The sequence below is a fragment of the Jaculus jaculus genome, chromosome 6 (genome assembly GCF_020740685.1).
Source record: "Jaculus jaculus isolate mJacJac1 chromosome 6, mJacJac1.mat.Y.cur, whole genome shotgun sequence".
NCBI lineage: Eukaryota > Metazoa > Chordata > Mammalia > Rodentia > Dipodidae > Jaculus > Jaculus jaculus.
In genome coordinates this window covers 114,104,964-114,120,073 of record NC_059107.1, presented here as the reverse complement: position 1 = coordinate 114,120,073, position 15,110 = coordinate 114,104,964, and the positions used below count along the sequence as shown (strand labels likewise).

Genomic DNA, 15,110 nt, shown 5'->3' with positions numbered 1-15,110 from the left:
TAGTGGAAGGTAGAAAAGAGGGTAACTGGGTGCAATAAGAGCAAAACATATGCATGTATGAAAATGTCAAATGGAAAAAAAGTAAGTAAAAAATTTTAAAATCACTTTAGGCAGTATCACACTGAATGAGGGGGTTAGCTGAAAACATTCCACTAGTATCCAGAAGTGCTGTGAGACTTGCCTGCCACTGTCATACAACATAGAATTGGCAGTTTTAACCAGGTAACACATACAAGAGAAAGAAAGAAAAAGGCATGCAGGAAAGAAGTAAGTCCAATTGTTGCTATTTGCAGATGATATGAGTTTATCTAGAAAAAACTAAACATTCCATCAAAAAAACTGCTAGAACTAACAAATTCAGTAACGTTGCAGGATATAAAGTCAGCATAGGGCTGGAGAGGTGGATCAACTGTTAAGGTGCTTGCCTGCAAAGCCTAACAACCTGGGTTTTATTCCCCAGTAAATCCAGATGCACAAAGTTGCACATGCATCTGGAGTTTGTTTGCAGTGGCTGGAGGTCCTGGCATGCTTACTTGTGCCATCTCTACCCCTCCCCTTTCAAGTAAATAAATAAAATGTTAAAATAAACAAAATCAGCCTACAAAAGTCAAAGCGTTTTTATGCCACAATAAAAAAAATTCCTCAGAAGGGAATCATGAGTAGAATACAATTCACAATAGTTGCAAAGAAAAGAAAATATATAGAAAGAGATGTAACCAAGGAAAAACCTGCACAATGAAGATTGTGCTTTGGTGAAAGCAATTGAAGAGTATATATATGCACATACATAAAATAAATAAAAAGTCCTCCATGGTCATGGATTATAATAATATTATCAAAATATCCATACTACCTAAAACCAATTTATAGACTCACTTCAATGCCCATCAAAATATGAATGATATTCTTCACAGAAGCAGAAAACAAAATCCTAAAATTTACATGGAAGCACAATAACCCACCAACTAGTTAAACCATTCTTGAGTACAAAGAACAAAACTGGGAATATCACATTACATGACCTCAAAATCCACTACAGAGCTTTATTAATCAATACAGCATGATACTGACATGAAGAAAAGACACACCAGTGGAATAGTGTGCCTCACACATGTAAAACCACCTGACTGAACAAAGATGCCAAAAACACATACTAGAGAAAGAACAAACTCTTCAATAAATAATGTTTAGGAAACTGAATTCCCCTAGATAGAAAAATTAGACTTGGCCTCTATCTCTTAGTCTATATAAACATGAACTCAAAATGGATCAAAGAAATGGAACTACTAGAATAGTATAGCCAATTATTTTTGAAGATTATATAAAACTAAGAAGTGCTACAACAAAGTAAAAATAGGGCTGGGGGAATGGCTCAGCCATTAGAGGCACTTTCTTGCAAAGGCTGATAACCTGGGTTCAATTCCCCAGTATCCAATGAAAGCCAGATATACAAAGAGAAGCATCTGGAATTTGTAGTGGCAAGTAGCCCTGACATGCCCATTCTCTCATCTCTTCTCTTTCCTTACAAATAAATTTAAAATATTTTAAAAAAAAATCAGAGGGCTGGAGAAGATGGCCTTGTACTTAAGGCATTTGCCTGCAAAGGCAGAGGATTCTAGTTTGGTTCCCCAGGACCCACATAAGCCAGATGCACAAGGGGATGCATGCATCTGGAGTTCATTTGCAGTGGTAGAAGACCCTGGCATGCTCATTCTTTCTTTCTCTCTGCCTCTTCCATTCTCTCTCTCTCTCTCAAATAAATAAAGAAATAAAATATTTTTTAAAAAATAATAATAATCAGAGTGAAAAGACAACCAAATGAATCAGGGAAATTTCATTATTCATTTGATAAATATTAGCATCAAGAATATACAAGGGGAACTTAAATTCAATAACAAAAAAAAAAACCCAGAAGAATCCTACTTAAAATGGACAAAAGATATAAATAGACAGTTTTGTATCTTATATTTTACTTTGTATCTTATATTTTACTTTGCTATGGAGACAAGGTCTGGACATGTAGCCCTGGACTAGAACTCACTCAAACTTTCAGTCATCCCCTTGCCTAGGCCTCTCAACGGCTAGAATTGCAGGCATGTGACTCCATACTACACTCAACAGATAATCCTCAAAAAAATTTAGTAGCCAAAAAATTTATTAAAAAAAAAAAAAAGATTAGCCAGGCATGGGGGCGCACGCCTTAATCCCAGCACTCAGAAGGCAGAGGTAGGAGGATCACCGAGAGTTCAAGGCCACCCTGAGACTACATAGTTAATTTCAGGTCAGCTTGGACTAGAGTGAGACCCTACCTCAAAAAGCCGAAAAAAAAAAAGTTTAGATTCATTTGCTATCAGAAAAGGTAAATCAGAACCCTAGTGAAATATAATCTCATCCCAGATAGAATGGCTATTCCGAAAAAGATAGCATGCTGGTAAGGATATGGTCAAAGGGAAACCCTTATACATTGCAAAGGGCAGCATACATTAGTATAGCTACTTTGGAGAACAGTATGTGTGTTCCTCAGAAAACTAAAACAGATCTACTATATGATCAGCTATCTCGCTTCTAGGTCCATATCCATAAGAAATGATATCAGCATATCAAAGAGGCAAATGCATACCCATAGTAATTGCTGTAGTATTTTCTACAGCTAAATATGGATCAATTTAGATGCCTATTGACAAGTGAAGGAAGAAAATGTGATTTATATACCCAGTGGACTATTGTCCATCTACTACAAAAAAAAATAATAATTCGGTCCTATCACAGGCAAAAACAAAAAACAAACAAAAAGATAGAATGGAAGAATATTATGTTAAGTGAAACAAGTCAGGCACAGCAATCCAAAGCCTGCGTATTCTCTCTCACATGCAGATGTTTACAAGTGTCCTTTGGAATGTGGAGTACTGATTACTAGAGGCTGAGAAGGTGTGAGAATGGGGTGTATAAGTTGGCTGGATAATTGGTGAGAGTATATTTACTAGAAGTAATTCTGGTTTTTATAGTGTTGCAGAAAGACTAAAATTCACAATAGCCTATTACATATTTTGTGAATAACAAAAAGTGAGTTCAAAGGCTCTAAGCACAAAAGTACTGAAAGGAGATGGAGGCATTGCTCAGTACATATTGTTTAATTGTATTGAAATATCACAGTGTACTCCATTAATGTGTGTGATTGTTATGTGTTAAAAAAAACTAATGCTTGTGGGGATGAGAATGTTAACTACTGTGATTTGACCATTATGTATTATATGTGCTTATGAAATCATCATACTCTGCTTCGTAAATTTGTTCAATTAAAATAGTTAAAATGGACTGTAGAGATGGCTTAGTAGTTAATTTGTTTGCCTGCAAAAGCTAAGGATGTTCAATTCTCCAGATCCCAGGTAGGCCAAGGTGAAGCAAGCAGACAAGGTTGCACACGTGCACACAAGGTGGCACATGCATCTGGAGTTCCATTGTAGTAGCTGGAGGCCCTGGTGTGCCAATTCTCTCTCTCTCACACACACACAAAGATAAAATAGTTCTAGAAACAGGAAGGCTGACATCTGGAAGCAGGCTGTCTCTAACACCACTTGATCACCTTTGAAAAGGCAGCCCTGAAAGCCAAAGCAGTTGCCAAATAAGCATTTTTTTAATGCTTTTGGGTTTTCCTATTATTTTTCTTTCCCAGTTCCCTAAGCCCTAGTTCCCTTCCTTTTATTTTCCTTTCCCTTTATGTTCTATCCATTATTCTTCCCACTGTCCTTCCCTCCAAAAAACTGTTGGCAAGCCCTTAGTTGGTATTCTAATTTAGTTCATACTATTGAAATGTAGTCATGCAGGTCTAATTAACATTTATTTTATATCTAAAAAGTATCTGTGATAATTCCCCCCTTTGTGTCCTTGGGGCTTTTTAGTATTTCATTTTGCTTTTAAATTAATAGTTTGGCATTAGCAATTCAAAACTTCAGTTGTTTTTTAGTTCAGTTTAGTTTGGTTTTGTTTTTTGTTTTGGAGTTTCCATGAAGGCATGTTTCTTTGTTTCACATAAGAAGTGGGATTTATTGATGGGCTTGAATAAGGAAGAAATACCACAGAGAAGCCTTCACAAGTGCCCAGCACAAAATTTGCCCTGGAAACCATGGTTGGGGATGTATGTAACCCCATAGCTATCAGGAATGAGCTGCTTCTCAGCTACCATGGATGGGCTTCAAGTCACCTGCCTTAAACTTGGCAAAGCCCCACTACTAGGAAATGCAGGTCTGCCCATGCCCAGGAAACTTGAGCTTGGCCCTACACAGGACCTGGATCACATGCTCCTTGTTCTGCAGCCTGGACAGGGAGAGAGATGATAATTTGCCAGTGTGGACCCTGGCCATGACACCTTGGGCTTTCCCAAAGGAACCGCAAATACCTGTTTGGAACTTAGAGCTGTCCAGATAAGAGACCAAAAGGACCACTGGTAAGGACTGTCACCAAGATGCCTCAGAACAACCCCTGCAAGTGACAACCATAGGCCGCTGTTTACATTCAGCAGAAGTCCGCATATCTTACAAGCAGGGACCATGTGTTTAACCAGCAAAGTATAAATCGTGAGCTGTGTCAGGGACATGCTGACATTGTATCTCATCTTGCTTGTTGACTTTCTCAGTCCCTGCAGCTGTCACCAACCTGAGGATCACAGAGAACTCCACTAGACACCTGTCCTTCAGCTGGACTGCCTCAGAGGGGGAGCTCAACGGTTACAATATCTTCCTGTACAACCCAGATCGAAGCCTTCAGAAGAGAGCTCAAGTTGACCCACAAGTCCAGAGCTTTTCTTTCCAGAACTTGCTTCAAGGCCGCAAGTACAAGATGGTGATCGTCACTCACAGTGGGGAACTATCTAATGAGTCATTCATATTTGGGAGAACAGGTAAGATCCAGGCCTAAGGAGTAATCATTGTCACATAATCACTAGCTTGGTCTTGATTTTCTTCTCTTCCTTCCCAACTTATCCAGAGTAGAACTTTATATAAATTTGTGACCTTGGAGCTTTTGACCCTAAATCAGGCTTTGACTTGTAATTTGTGTCCAGTTTTCCACTGACTTCTGTTCTTTTGCCTCCATGTTCTTGCCTTCTGTGACTATGAAAAATATATCAGTTCCTGTACTTACCAGCAAACCACACAAAAGGGTTGTGACCCCTCTTGGCTTTATTTAATATATAGCCTTCAGCTTCCTACAAATAATAGATAAAATGAAGGAAAGGTCCAAAGAAGAGCCACTAGGTATTGGACGCATAGACAGTGACCACTGTGAAGTAGAAACCGAACACAAGTTAAAATAAAGAGTTCTGGGAAGATGAGACAGAAGCTTCTCTCTGAACTACAAATAGCAACAAAATCTCCTCTTTTTCTACTAATTGAATCATAGTCAATGTTTTTTATCATTTGAAAAAATATCTTTGAGTATTTTTAGGTGTCAGACACATAACTCATTACTAGAAAATGACAATGGACAAGACATATAAGGCTCCTGACCTCAAAGAACTCTACATTAGAGGAAAGACTAGGGGACAGGACAGCAGGTTTGAAACAGAGATGACTAAATTCTATTAAACCGACAACATATCATGACTTAGCAGGAAAATATATTACTTTAAACAGAGTAGCATTTCAGCTGAACATATGAGGAGACATGTGAAGAAAACACCCCAAGGATACAGAATAGAAATTTTCAGTTGGTCCATTAAAGCAAATGAAGAAGAGGAGTAATAAGTTCAGACCTCAAGTAGTATTGTCTAGTTGTCCCCATTGCTAGGGTAACCTGTCCTCTGCACATCTTCCTTCACCTGCTTATTAATGTTCCAAGTTTCCCCATCCAGGCATAGTGGTGTAGGTTTGTAATCCCAATACTCAGGAGCTGAGGCAGGGGGATGGCAAAGTGAGATTTTACATTTATAAGAAAATTGTTCCCCCAATAGAGAACAACAATCTTCACATCTCATTATCCAAAGAATACCAAATTTTAAGCAAATATCTATGGAGTAGGTAACAGTATGATTTTCTATGATTGCAAAGGTGACTTTTAACACATCTCAGTTGAGGCTGTGCCAATGAAGAAGAAAGAAGATGAAAGAACTGAGGACCTAAAGGCAGATGGAAAGGAAGCAAAGAGACTCAGAGTTGTTTTGAGAATGTTGGCTGCCAGAGAGATGGGTCAGAATGTAAGGAGCTGAAATAATTTATTAAGAGTTTCAGGGTCCTTTTTAAGCTAAGTGGAATACTACTACCTAGTACTAATCATGGGTGAAACTCTCATTGTACCTGCTCATCCAGGTGCTCACAACCAGCATACAGGATTGCCGCCACCTTTGTTTTTTTCTAACCTGCATCACCTCGCTACTTCACCTGTGTCTCCATAGAAGACATTGACTGCAGAATACATGACGTAACGGTACCCCATGGTCACTGAGATCCTTGCTGTGGACTTAGAGGCTGTTGCTCCTGCTTGGTTATCAGCAAGTGTTTTTCTTCTGTTTTAGTTCCTGCTGCTGTGAATCATCTGAAAGGATCCAATCAGAACATGACAGATAGCCTCTGGTTTAGCTGGACTCCAGCCTCTGGAGAATTTGACTTCTATGAACTGATTCTCTACAATCCCAATGGCACAAAGAAGGAAAACCATAAAGACAAGAACCTCACCGAGTGGCGTTTCCATGGCCTAATTCCTGGGAGGAAGTATACATTGTGTGTGGTGACTCACAGTGGAGACCTCAGCAATAAAGTCACAGGAGAGGGCAGGACAGGTAAGATGCCCCTCAGTCGCCAGTGGCCAAGTGTTGAAAGGAAGTTAAAGCTAAAGATGCATTTTAATTATGATGTTAATAGGAAATAGTCAATAATATCATGCCGTACCCTAGCCTCTGAACTTGTAAAGGCTCTATGATCCAGTGGATAATAGATACAAGGGGGCCAAAAGCACCAGGTCCTTGGCTTAGCACTGCAACTTACTTAGTGAAGTGTGGTAGATCATTGAGAATCTCTAAGCCTCATTTTTCATATCTGTAAAATGAGGTTAATTACATACAGTACTATCACGCTGACCTGAATAGTCTGTCAAATGCTTTCATGGCTTGGGCACACATGGATAGTATCTGAGTTCCACTCTGGGATCAATCCACAAACATCCATGAACCTCATCCCCACTGCCTCCAAATCTAATGAATTCAATACTTTTGCACACTTGTAACCCATTCAGGGCACACTCATGCTCTACAGACCAGAAGTAAGAAAGCTCTGTTATGAATATTAAAGAAAGATAAGTGACAATGCTAAATGATGGAGCCTTGTGCATAGTCCATACTACAAAGGAAAACTTCTACTACGTTACTGTTATGTTATCTCTTATTAAAAAGTACATTAAAAGTAGGCCTGATGTTGCTTGCTGTCTTATTTATTATGTTATGGTTCAGATGTGGCTATGTGAGTTTTCACTTTATTTTACATAACAGCCCCAAGTCCTCCAAGTCTCTTGTCCTTTGCTGATGTCTCAAACACTTCCTTGGCCATCACGTGGAAGGGGCCTCCAGACTGGACGGACTACAATGACTTTGAGCTGCAGTGGCTTCCCCGGGATGCACTCACTGTCTTCAACCCCTACAGCAACAGGAAGTCAGAAGGTCGCATTGTCTATGGTCTCCGTCCAGGGAGATCCTATCACTTCAGTGTCAGGACGATCAGTGGAGATGCCGGGAAAACCTACAGCAAACCTATTTCTGGATCTGTGAGGACAAGTATGACATGTCTCACCACTCTTGACTTGCAGATGGGATGAGAGGAAATGAAATGCATGCTCAGCATCTTTATTCTAGTGGGGCTTGGTTTGAATCCACAATTTTGCCATCAGTTGGATTTGGATTCAAGCAGAAGTCACCATGAATTCTTCATTCCCTCCACATTAACTGCAACGCCCAACAAAAAAGTAATCCCTGACCTTGTGGAGCTTGGGTGGGAAGTGCTAGACTGATAATTGTGCTTTGAGTGTGAAAGAGAAGTAAATGGCACATAAAAATGCATGTCAGGGGAATCTGACCCAAAACAAAACAAGGCTACTTCCTGAAAGAAGAAACATCATTAGTGAAAGTGTGTGTGTGTGTGTGTGTGTGAGAGAGAGAGAGAGAGAGACAGAGACAGAGAGAGACAGAGAGAGAAAGAGAGAGAGAGAGAGCAGAATTTACCAGGTAGAAATGGAGAAGTTTTGAGTTACAATAAAGCATTGCAAGGCCAGAGAGAAGAGAAAAAAACCTAGTAGCAAGGAGCAGAGATAAGTTCAGTGAGCCAGAGCATCAGCATGAAGAGAATCAGCTCATGAAGCATCTTACCTGCTGCAGCATCAACTGTTTAACTTTTTTATTGACAAGTTTCATAATTATAGATAGTAAACTATGATAATCCCCCCACTTTCCCTTCACAAACCTACTCTCCCCCACAACCAGCCCCTCTCTATTAGTCTCTCTTTTATTTTGATGTCACTATCTTTTCTTCCTATTATGAGGGTCTTGTGAAGGCACTTGGGAGGTCATGGATATCCAGGCCAATTTGTGTCTGAACAGTTTCATTCTAAGCAGTCCTACCCTTCCTTTGGCTCTTATATTCTTTCTGACACTTCTTCTGCAATAGACGCTAAGCCTTAGAAGGTGTGATAGAGATGCTTCAGTGCTTAACACTCCTTTGTCACTTCTTCTGAGCACTATGGTTTTGGGTTATCCCAGTGGTCACCACCATCTGAAAAGAGAAGCTTCTCTAACCAAAAGAGAACAGAATTAATATATGGGTATGAACATTTTTTAAAGTGCTTCCAGGGCAGTTTGATGAGCATAATATATGAATTTATCCAGACAAAAGCAAGCATTACACTCCTAGGGCTCCTGACCTCCATACTATAGGTTTGGTTTTTGATTAGGGTTTTAGTACCAGGCATGTCTTCCCTCCCATGGAGCAGGTCTCTAGTCCAGTTAGAGAGCAGTTGGTTCCCCCATAACACACATGGCACTGTTGCACCTGTTCAGTCATTTGGCCTGCCTCGTCAGAATTAAGGATTGCAGTGTCCACTGTCTTCACCACTGATGACTTCTCTCTCCCATAGGGCTGTGTGCAGCACAGCTTTTTCCAGCTTTCTGTCAGCTGATCTACTGGGAGGAGGTTTTTCAGTTCAGCTGCAGCTTGTTTTCTCAGAGATGCCGCAGCCCAAGCCTGTGGAGTCTTCAGCAATAGGGTCTTACCTTCTATTTCTGTTGGGAAACCAAGAGCCTTGGCAATGGCCTGTAATGTTTTGGGGGCATCAGAGACCTCACTGGCCAAGAACTAACTGGCAGGTATCCCATCCCTGGTACTAAAATTTTGCAGTAACAGTCTATGGCTTCTGGGTGTGCCATTATCCAAAAAAGTAGGTTTCCATGTATGTGGCTTATTCATATCTTAAACTTTGAGTAAACTTCCCCTCACCCTTGTTTTACTCAATCTCTTCCCATGACCTCACTTAGGCCATTGCACTCCCAGTAATCTGTTCATCTTCATAAATACATGAAATACCATCCCCTTAATCCTTCCTTCTCCCTTCCTTATAGCCCCTTTCTAACTTACTGGCCTCTGCTACCAATTTTTATCCCAACTCAAGTATAAGTCTAAACATTTGTAGCTAGTATCCACATATGAGAGAGAACATGCAACATTTGGCTTCCTGGGCCTGGGTTACCTCACTTTGTATAACCCTTTCCAAATCCATCCATTTCCCTACAATTTCAAAATTTCATTTTTCTTTACTATTGGATAAAACTCCATTGTATAAATGTACTACATCTTCATTATCCACTCATCATTTGAGGGATATCTAGGCTGGTTCCATTTCCTAACTATTGTGAATAGAGTGGCAATAAATACTGTTAGCAAGTATCTCTAAGGTAGTGAGAAGAGTCCTTCAGTTGTATGCCTAGGAGTGGTATAGCTGGGTCATATGATAAATCTATTTTTAGCTGTCTCAGAAACCTCCACACTAATTTCCATAACTGTAGTACTTTACATTCTCACCAACAATGTAGAAGGGTTCCTCTTTTTCCACATCCTTGCCAGCATTTATTGTCATTTGTTTTCTTGGTAACAGCCATTCTGATAGGAGTGACATGGAATCTCCAAGTAATTTTAATTTACATTTCCCTGATGGCTAAGGATGAACATTTTTGAGATGTTATTCTTCTTTTGAGAACTCTATTGTGTTCCTTAGCCCATTTTTTATGTATAATCCTGGATATTAATACTCTGTCAGATGCATAGCTGACAAAGATTTTTCTCCCATTCTGTAGTTTGCCTCTTTGCTATATTCACGGTATCCTTTTCTGTGCAAAAGTGTTTTAAGTTCATTAGTTCCAGTGGTTGATTAGTGGTTTCATTTCCTGAGCAACTGAGGTTATATTCAGAAAGTCATTGCCTATGCCAATATCTTTAAGAATTTCCCCTACTTTTTCCTCTGGCAGTTTCAGATCCAATATTGAGGTCTTTGATCCATTTGGAATTGATTCTTATGCATAGAGAGAGAGACAAAGATCTATTTTCATCCTTCTACATATAGATATCCAGTTTTCCCAGCGCCATTTGTTAAAGAGGCTGTCTTTTCTCCAAAGAATATTTTTGGCATTTTTTGTCAAAAATCAAATGGCTGTAGCTGCCATGTATTTACATCTGGATCCTTTGTTCTGTTCCATTGATCTATGTGTCTGATTTTGTGCTGTTTTTGTTACTATAGCTATGTAGTATAGCTTAAAATCAGGTATGGTGATATTGCCAAGCCTTATCTTTGTTGCTCAAAATTGTTTTGGCTATTTGAGGATTTTGTGCTTCAAAATCAATTTTAGGATTTTTTTATTTCCATGAAAAATGCCATTGAAATTTTGATGGTGGTTGTATTAGATGTATAGATTGCTTTTGGTAAGATTGACATTTTTACAATACTAGTTCTTCCAATCCAAGGTATGTCTTACTATTTCCTGGTGTCCTCTGAAATTTCTCACATGAGTATTTTAAAGTTTTCATTTTAGATCGTCCACTTCCTTGGTTAGGTTTATTCCCAGGTACTTTATTTATATTTTTTGAGGCAATTGTGAATGGGAGTGCTTCCCTAATTTCATCCTCCACATGTTTGTTGTTAGCATATAGGAAATCTACTGATTTCTGCGTGCTTATTTTGTATCCTGCTATGTTGCTAAAAGTGTTTATCAGCTCTGATAGTTTCCTGGCAGAGTCTTTTGGGTCCTTTATGTATATAATCATGTCATCTGAAAATAATAATTTGATATCTTCCTTCCAATTTGTATCCCTTTTATGTGTGTTTCTTGCCTTATTGCTATATCTAGGACTTCTAATGCTATATTAAATAAAAGTGGGGACAGTGAACACCCTTGTCTTGTTCCTTATTATGGTGGAAAAGCTTCAGGTTTTCCCCCATTTAGTACTATGGTGGCTGTAGGTTTATCATAAATAGCCTCTATTATGTTAATATAGGTTCCTTCTATTTCCAGTTTCTTTAGGACTTTTACCATGAAGGGATGTTGGATTTTGTCAAATGGCTTCTCTGCATCTATTGACATGATCATGTGATTTTTACCTGAGTCCATTTATGTAGTATATTACATTTATCAATTTGCATATGTTGAACCATCTCTGCATCTCTGGGATAAAGCCTACTTGTTTGGGTTAAATGTTCTTTTGGATATATTCTTATATTGTTTGCCTGTATTTTGTTGAGATTTTTGTATCTATGTTTATAAGGGAGATTGCTCTGTAATTTTCTGTTTTTGTTCTGTCTTTGCCGGTTTTGGTATCAGGGTGATGCTGGCTTCATGGAAGGAGTTTGGTAGTATTCCTTCCTTTTCTATTTTGTGGAAAAGTTTGAGAAGCATTGGTTTTAGTTTTTCCATGATAGTCTCGTAAAATTCACCAGTGAATCCATCTGGGTCTGGCATTTTTTTTTTAGTTGGAAGATGTTTTTATAATTGCTTGAATCTCTGTGCTAGTTATAGGTCTATTAAAATGGTTTATCTCATCTTCATTTAATTTTGGTAGGTCATATAAATCTAGGAAACCATCCATTTCCTTCAGATTTTCAAACTTAGTGGAGTATATATTCTTAAAGTATGTCTTTATGATTTTCTGAATTTCTTTGGTATCAGTTGTAATGGTGCTTTTTTAAAAAAAATTTTGTTTGTTTGTTTGTTTATTTATTTATTTGAGAGTGACAGAGAGAGAGAGAGAGAGAGAGTGGCTATGCCAGGGCCACCAGCCACTGCAAATGAACTCCAGGTGCATGTGCCCCCTTGTGCATCTAGCTAATGTGGGTCCTGGGAAATCAAGCCTCAAACCTGGGTCCTTAGGCTTCACAGGCAAGTGCTTAACCACTAAGCCACCTCTCCAGCCCATAATGGTGCTTTTTATTAAATTATAATTTATTAATCTATTGTGATAGTGTTAATTTTATTAATTTGTGTTTCTTCTTTCTTTTGGTCAGATTTGCTAAGGGCTTATCAATCTTGTCTATTCTTTCAAAGAACCAATTCTTTGTTTCATTGAGTTTTTGTATTTTTCTTTTTTGGTTTTTATTGCATTAATTTCTGCCCTAATCTTTATTATTTCTTCCCATCTACTTCAGTGATTTTGTTGAAGATACTTACTATGGCTTTAGAGTGAAATTCTTGTCCAACTACTATACCCTGATTCTTACGTTTGATCTCTTCATAGTGTCCCAAATGTCTTGAAATTCCCATTCATACCTTCCTATTACTTTGTCTTTCTCTTTATTGGACTGTATTAGGTTTACCACCTTGTCTTCTAGTTTAGATATTCTGTTCTCTCCTTCATCCATTCTACTGGTGAGATTTTCTACAGAGTTTTTAATTTGAATTACTGTGGTTTTAATTTCTAGTATTTCTGATTGGTTTTTCTTCAGTATTTCTATTTCCTTATTCATGTCTTGTGTTGACCTCCTTATTTCATTAAGTTGGCTGTCCATTTTCTTCTTTGATTCCTTTGATTTCCTTGAACATAGTTAAAATCATTCTTTTGAAATCTTTATTAGACATTTCATCTAAATAAGTATCACTGGAGGTCATTTCTAATGGATTTGTAATTTTGGTAGAATTATATTGTCTTGATATGTTGTGTTTCTTATAATGTAGAGATTTTTGCATCTTGGTTTAATTTGATGCTTGAGTTTTCTAATTATCTGTAATATTCTTAGATGTGCAATCTGACTTTATATATCTTCAGGGTAGGAGCTTAAGTACCAGGTGTGGTGCTTATATTACTCCCAGAATAACATCAGAAGTGATCCTAGGTGTTGTACTTGCCTGCTTGGCAAGTATTTTACTTGGCTGGGTGGAGCAAAATATAGGAAAATTCTAAAATTCAACTGAGCATTCAATCAAAACCAGCAGGGAGTATTTATGTAGGAGTGGGGATTCAAAACAGATAATCTAACAAAGTCAAAGTCTTTGAGGGTGTGTAGTCCTACACCCTTAATCCTGCCAACTGGGAGGCTGAGATTTCTGCTATGTAAAGTGTTCCAGGTCAGCCTGGGGCCAAAAGAGACCCCCTCCCCAAGAATGACAGAAGAAGAAGTCAAAGGCACTATAAATCAGGAAGCAACAAAGGGCAACCCCAAATGCAGCTCATTAAGAATTGCAAAGGGCTGGAGAGATGGCTTAGCAGCTCAAGTACTTGCCTGTGAAGCCTAAGGACTCATGTTCAACTCTCCAGATCCCATGTAAGCCAGACACACAACATGATGCAGGTGCACAAGGTTTTACATGTGCACTAGATAGTACACACATCTAGAGATTGACTGCAGTGGCTTGAGGCTCTGGAATTGCCAATTCCTCCCCCCCCCCCCCGTCTCTCTTTCTCTGTCTCATAAAAAAATAATAATGGCAAAGTCAACCATCAATCAAATCTAACACATAACGTTCCCTGACATGGAAGGTGCAGTTAATACTTCCAGTGGAGGAGGCTTTGGGGCAGGTACTGACCCAGCATAAGTCAGTCCTTTTAATGACCTTCTGGATGACTTTGGTCTCACCTATGCTACATGACCACTTGGGTCTCTCTTTACTGTGCTGTGGGCTCAGCTAAGCTGGTTGGGTTAGTGATTCCACTGCTCTGATTGTGATGGGTGCTACGTAGCTGAGTTCCCTTCCCCAGTTACCCAGTGGACGCCAGCACTGATGGTTGGAGAGGGAAGGCTGTGGAGGGTGCCTAAAGTTGTACTGGAGTTGCATAGCTGTTCCCTGTGATCCTCTTCCTTAGGAACCACTCAGCTGGTCCCTGCTGTCTTCCACTTCAGGATTTTTGACCTTGCGAGGAGGCTGGTGTCAGTGGAAAATCCTGTCACCTGGATCCTTGCTGCTCAGGCATAGCCAGATGGCCACATGGACCAACATAGTGGTGGGAGCCGATTCTGGCTGGTTTCCTGTTTTCTAGAAGCTCTGGTACTCTTCCGCTTCTCTGCTGAGGTTAATAATTCCTTATATACCTTCACTCTTCTGCAGAAGAGTACATTTTGCTATTTTTCTGCTTATTTCCCCAACCCCAGGCTGTTTTAGCATGGTTAGTACACCACCATCATACCCAGAAGCCACTGTGGTTTCAATGTTGAATAGAGAGATGTTCAGTTAGCCAGAGCATTAGGATAAAGAAAGTCAGCTCATGAACCATCTTCTGTGGTTCCAACTTTGAACTTCATTCAAGTGGGTCAGCTCAATATCAGCCCAAGTAGTATGACCATATTTGTTTCTTAGAAAGTCACTCTGAGTACACTGTAGAGATAGATTGATAGGGGCAAAACTAGAAAAGTAGCCATCATATGTAGATTCTAAAATCATATCAGGTAGTTATTAGTTGTTAATAAAACACATAGTTGAAGGGCTGGGTCTCACTATAATTCAATCACTCAAGTATTTGCTACACAAGCACAAGTGCCTGAGTTCAATCCCCAGAACCCATATAAAAAATATATCTGAGTATGGTGGTGTGCACTGATAATCCCAACACTCGGGAGGCAGAGACAGGTATCAAGCTGTTAAGATACCCTGTCTCGGGGCT

At 39.2% G+C, this 15,110-nt stretch overlaps 1 protein-coding gene across 5 annotated transcripts in view; it reads left to right on the top strand.

Moving 5' to 3' along the window:
- Positions 1-15,110, top strand: part of Ptprb (protein tyrosine phosphatase receptor type B) — a 142,256-nt gene that overhangs the window by 78,775 nt on the left and 48,371 nt on the right. For all 5 annotated transcript variants that reach the window (XM_045153608.1, XM_045153609.1, XM_012948904.2 and 2 more), the window contains 3 exons: positions 4,634-4,897; positions 6,509-6,772; positions 7,478-7,759. In XM_045153608.1, coding sequence (XP_045009543.1) covers positions 4,634-4,897; positions 6,509-6,772; positions 7,478-7,759 — 810 coding nt within the window. The remainder of the gene's footprint in view (positions 1-4,633; positions 4,898-6,508; positions 6,773-7,477; positions 7,760-15,110) is intronic.